Source organism: Echiichthys vipera, assembly GCF_963691815.1.
Source record: "Echiichthys vipera genome assembly, chromosome: 2".
NCBI lineage: Eukaryota > Metazoa > Chordata > Actinopteri > Perciformes > Trachinidae > Echiichthys > Echiichthys vipera.
The window spans coordinates 30,902,463-30,908,850 of NC_139827.1; the positions used below are offsets into that span (position 1 = coordinate 30,902,463).

At 38.1% G+C, this 6,388-nt stretch overlaps 1 protein-coding gene across 1 annotated transcript in view; it reads right to left on the minus strand.

Moving 5' to 3' along the window:
- Positions 1–2,393, minus strand: part of LOC310954284 (sodium/potassium/calcium exchanger 3-like) — a gene marked incomplete at both ends in the record, with an annotated part of 76,757 nt that extends 74,364 nt beyond the window's left edge. The window contains one exon of the mRNA XM_083923686.1: positions 2,198–2,393. Within this exon, the coding sequence (XP_083779812.1) occupies positions 2,198–2,393 (196 nt within the window). The remainder of the gene's footprint in view (positions 1–2,197) is intronic.
- Positions 2,394–6,388: the final 3,995 nt, after the last annotated feature.

Genomic DNA, 6,388 nt, shown 5'->3' on the forward strand with positions numbered 1-6,388 from the left:
GTTATATTAGTAAATCCTCATTTTAACTGTTATATTAGTAAATCCTCATTTTAACTGTTATATTAGTAAATCATCATTTACTGAACTGTTATATTAGTAAATCATCATTTTAACTGTTATATTAATAAATCATCATTTACTGAACTGTTATATTAGTAAATCACCATTTTAACTGTTATATTAGTAAATCATCATTTTAACTGTTATATTAGTAAATCATCATTTTAACTGTTATATTAGTAAATCATCATTTTAACTGTTATATTAGTAAATCATCTTTTTACTGAACTGTCATATTAGTAAATCATTATTTTACTGAACTGTTATATTAGTAAATCCTCATTTTAACTGTTATATTAGTAAATCCTCATTTTAACTGTTGTATTTGTAAATCATAGTTTTTAACTGTTATATTAGTAAATCATCATTTTAACTGTTATATTAGTAAATCATCATTTTAACTGTTATATTAGTAAATCATCATTTTAACTGTTATATTAATAAATCATCATTTTAACTGTTATATTAGTAAATCATTATTTTACTGAACTGTTATATTAGTAAATCATCATTTTAACTGTTATATTAGTAAATCATCATTTACTGAACTGTTATATTAGTAAATCATCATTTTAACTGTTATATTAGTAAATCATCATTTTAACTGTTATATTAGTAAATCATCATTTTAACTGTTATATTAGTAAATCATCATTTTAACTGTTATATTAGTAAATCATTATTTTACTGAACTGTTATATTAATAAATCATCATTTTAACTGTTATATTAATAAATCATCATTTTAACGGTTATATTAGTAAATCATCATTTTAACTGTTATATTAGTAAATCATCATTTTAACTGTTATATTAATAAATCATCATTTTAACTGTTATATTAGTAAATCATCATTTTAACTGTTATATTAGTAAATCATCATTTACTGAACTGTTATATTAGTAAATCATCATTTACTGAACTGTTATATTAGTAAATCATCATTTTACTGAACTGTTATATTAGTAAATCATCATTTTAACTGTTATATTAGTAAATCATCATTTACTGAACTGTTATATTAGTAAATCATCATTTACTGAACTGTTATATTAGTAAATCATCATTTTACTGAACTGTTATATTAGTAAATCATCATTTTAACTGTTATATTAGTAAATCATCATTTACTGAACTGTTATATTAGTAAATCATCATTTTAACTGTTATATTAGTAAATCATCATTTACTGAACTGTTATATTAGTAAATCATCATTTACTGAACTGTTATATTAGTAAATCATCATTTACTGAACTGTTATATTAGTAAATCATCATTTTAACTGTTATATTAGTAAATCATGTAATGTCTCCTCAGCCCCAGTTCTTCTCCCCATCTCCCTGCTCTCCCAGTGTCTGGGACTACTTTATGCATGATTTATTGATATGGATGAAAATGTAAATATGAAGCTCTTTGTTTTAAAGCCTGCTGATCATCAGCGTCTGTGTAAGAAACCTTTTCAATCATTTCTGTTTAGATGTGACTCTTAAATGTGAAGAATGTGAAGTCTGAAGAAAATAAAGCTGTTCAATTTTGAATAATGTAGACTATTTTTATTTGGGGGGGGGGGGCAGTTCATGTTCACTGCAGCCATGAACAGGACCAACGGTTCTGACATGATGGAACAGAAGTGAATAAGTAGTGGTTCTGATAAAGTGGTGCCCTTCTTGTGCCCTGTAGATGATACGGGACACACTCCTGCAGGTTATGCTAGCTCTTGAAGGTAAGTGGGAGAAGAATATTACAGAACTTCCGTCCCCATGGGAACAGACTGTTACAAAGTCACCATGTCACACACAACAATGACACACACTAAAACACTACACCGTTCATTTAGCCGCTGGGCAAACGTGCCACACTATACGTAAGAGCAGGCTAACATTTAGCCTCGGAGATAACAGGAATATGCTTTTATAGGTACCATGGTTTTCACAATGGAACGTTAGCCGCCAACACAAATGTTAACGTATCTTTCTTGGTGTCAAAAGTGACAAAATAAAGACAGTTAACTGAAGATGTGTTCCGCAGACAAACGTGTACAAAACAAACACGCAAACTCTTGGGGGAACCCGGCTCCTCTTTTCCCGGCACCCCGTTGCTCCGAACAGGAGCTGCACAAACGGCTAAGTCCTCACCTGAATGTTCCGCTAAGTAGGAAAGCCCCTTCACGACCAGCAGCAAGCCGCCGAACAAGCATATCTGGATCAAAAGCAACTCCTTCCGTCCTTTCCGTCTTGCTCTGACCTTCCTCTGGTTCGGCATCACTTGCGCCTGCCGATTCCGGAGTCGGATACCCGGCAGAGACATCACCTCTACCGCTGCCACATCCATGCGGATCCCCGAAGTAAACAGAAAACAAGCAGCCTCCTTTACTTCCCAGGGAAGTGACTTATCTCCCGGGGACGGGTGAGCTAAGGACAGGGGGGGCTTTCAGAGGAGCTGGGGGATTGTTTCAGATCAAATCAAAAGTTGGAAAACGGTGCCGCTGGGATGCTGCTGCTGCTGCCGGGCAAAAACGGCGAGCGTGTGGCTGAAAGAGCCGGGATGTGCTCCCTAAGTCATGCCGAGATGCGGCTTTGGTAGGAAGGCGGAGGACTGCTGCACAAGCCCTCCGTGGAGCCGTCCATCCGTCTGCTGAGTGTGGAGGCAGCGAGACACAGCGAGAGAGGGAGGGAGGGCCGGGCCCGTGGGCAAGTACGCACACACACACGGACCTCAGTGACACCCAGGTCTCTACATCTATATCTCCATAAGGGCTACAATGATTTTGGTATGTGTATGTATGTTCGAGTCCCGCTACACTTGTTCAACTGTATACAGTGTTTGGTATTTCTATTTTCTTTGATATAGCCTAAAGTCAGAGTTAAAGGGGAACTATGCATATTTCAAAATCCATACATGTTATTCCGATGGCCTAGGGAAGTCCCATCAATATTTGTGAACATGAGCTACTCCCTCTCAAAACCAGAAAACCAGAGAATGAAGTCTCAATCCTATGAGCTGCTCCGTAGACCATCAATGTGAGACAGAAGTTTTGGTTTTCTTCATATATAAATATGTACAGTACATACAGATACAATGGAGATCAAAATAAGAGAACAAAGTATGAGTTCTTGATTTATTCTGAAATATTATCTTTTACTGTTCAGAATTGTATAGAATATCCACTGTGGCTATACCAATGCTGTACTAGCATGTCTTTTTCAATAACCAAGGCACTTCAACAAAAAAACAATGCAAAAACAGTGATCAAAATTATAGAGATCAGTAACCACAGTGTCAGAAGAGAAGATTTCAACAATGTTTTCTTCTCTAGGATTCAAAAATGAACAGGAAGTAAAGAGGCCACAGCTTTGAATGACTTCAGCACATCTGCACCCACAGGACATCACTAGTTTCTCACACTGCTCTGGTTTGATCTTGGTCCATTCTGACTTGGTCCAACTCTTCCACAGTTCAGTAACTGTACTGGGTTTGTTAGACATTACTTTGTTACCAATGATTTTCCAGAGGTTCTCTATGGGGTTTAGATCTGGACTGGACTTTTTATTGTTTCCATAATCTTAGCTTCAAGGAACTGCATAACTTTTTATTACAGTGAGACAGGGGACATTGTCTTGAATGAAAGTTGCAGCTGATTGGGAGACAATTGCAGTGATCGTGTTGCATGTTACTGAAGGAGTTTCACATAAACATTTGCATTCACCTTCCATGTAGCTGTTCAAGAGGCCCAACTCCTGCTGCAGTAAACATCCCCAAACCATGACACTTCCTCCTCCACATTTAACTGACTTCTTTACACACTTTGGGTTTAGTCTTTCCCCAGTCCTACGCCCAACATAATGTTTCCCATCAGATACAAAAAAACTGAACGTCCTCTCGTCATTGAAGTCACTCTGGACCAGTTCTCCTCTGTCCACACAACATGCTCCTCAGCAAAGGCAAGTCTAGTTTATTCTTTCTGCTGATGAGAGGTTTGGTCACTGCAGAGTGGGCTTTCAGTCCAAAAAGTCTTAAACCATGAGACACTGTGTGCAGAGACAGATCCTTGCCCTGTTCAGCACTGAACTGGAGACCAAGTCCAGCTCTTCTCATAATCCTGTCCTCTTGTTTTAACTTGTTTAACGTGGACGACCGGCCTTTTTGAGGGACTTAAATGAATCTGTGTCTTTGTAAAGTTTCAATCTTCTTGAAATGACAAACTTGGAACACCCAACCTCTCTCTGATGGCTGAGAGAGTCATCCCTTTGTAGGTCATACAGCAGAGATAGCCCAGCGGTTATGATAGATGCTGACCCGAAAAGGTAACGGCTGGGTTATTAGGATTTCTCCCCCAGAAGGCAGGAAAACTCCATAAACAAATGTGTGAAGCAATGCTGAGATAGCTGCTCCCTTGAAAGAAGTACCTTTGAATGTGTACATTTTCCGATTGGATTGGGGGGCAGTGCTAACCACCACAGCACCGTGCCGCCCAGTATGCAACCTGCAGGTACAGTTCTTAACTCTGTACATATTTATTAGGCCTACTGACCTCCGCCAAGGAGGTAATGTTTTCGGTTCGGTTTGTTGGTTTGTTTGTCATCAGGATTACAGAAAAACTACTGGCCTCATTTTCATGAAACATGGAGGAAGGGCGTATCATGGGCTAAAGGAGAACCCATTACATTTTGGAGTGGATCGGAATCACGGGGCGGACGTAAATTATTTTTCACTTTCATTAACATTGTGAGAAAGGATCCTTGGCAGAGGTCTGCGCTCTTTAAATGCCCTTCTAGTTCACTTCCAAGTCATTTTTCATATGGATATTTTATTTTTAATTCACAACTGGCCAAATAGTGCATTAAAGCTCAGGTACAAAACAACACTACAAACAACATAATTACAAAATTGTGTAATATTCTGGTCGTCAAAAGTACCCAAAAAACATTAAAAACAATTACAATAGCAAGTTACACAAATATATACGTCACTGTACATACTTTTTGAAACATTGATAGATATGGCTTGTTTTGATTTTGCTCAACTACATTTTGACAAAACCCTTCATCTGACATAATGAGTTGTTGGAAAAGACGTGTGCCTTTCACTGCCCTCTTCTGGGAATGCCTTTCACTGATGATTTCAAGTGCAGCCGACTATAATTAAAGGAAATTATGTACTGCATTGCTGAATAATATATTGTTTATTCTGTGAAGCTGTATTTGCTGTCTAATAACCTTACTTGTTGTTTTGGAAAAACATACAGACCCTGCGGGCTGCATCCTACAGTGTTTCATCATCCACAAATGATAGCAATAATAATGTTTTAATTCTAAAATGTGTCAATAACTCAGCCAAAAGACAACACGGATAAACAACCGTTTGTTTCTCTTTCTAAAATAACATTCAGAACTCACTGCAGAAAATCATTCATCGAGCCCCGGACAGATTAGGTGGAGTATTTTCTTTGGCTGCAGCATAGTGGTTAGGTCATATGGATTGATTTCACTTGTGTCTGCTTGTACACGTCTACTCACTCACTGCATATCTCTGCCTACAAAACAAGGATAGGCCATAGATTTCACAGTGCGTCTGCCATATCTCGCGTTTTCTATGTGAGTGAAACAGAAAATTTGGGATAGTGGATAATACTTTATCCTGGCCAAATAGGTTTCTTGACTGTCAGGCCTGAGGTTTCATATAAATAGCACTGGAAACTTTCCAGCAAGAATGGAAAAAGTGGTTAGGGCTCTAGGCAACTGGGTTCATTGTGTTTTTTTAACCCTTATGAGCATGGAGCTTAGACTGATAAAATAAAAGACCTGAAAGGGAAGGCAAGAGATGTGACTGAGAGTGGCCCAACGTATTTTGGAAAAAAAAAATCCATGTGTGTGTGTCCAAAAACAAATAGTTTTGCAAATAAGATAAACACCTGTTTTTTTAAAGCATCATGTACGGCAGGGAAACTCTTGACAGTCCGCACATGACTGGAGAACTTAAAGCTGCCATGAAACCCGGCCTGTCTAACTTGCAAAGCAAGCTCGGACTGGGCATGGAGTTACCCAACAAGATGAATTCCCAACCTCTCGGAGGCACATAAAAGAAAAAAAACACACAAGGGGAAGGAGAAAAGAGGAAGGAGGAGGGGGGCAACAAATTAAATCCAGTTAAATTGTTTTTCCATAGCCAGTGGGCTTGGCAAAGGACTTTCACACACGCACAAGATGCAAGATAAGTTGTAGAGAAGACAAACCAGAAACAGTGTGGCTTCAGATGTTAGAGAATGCCTGGAATTTAACCCACTTTCCCATGTCTGACTGACACCGCGCCCACTGCCCTACCCCGCA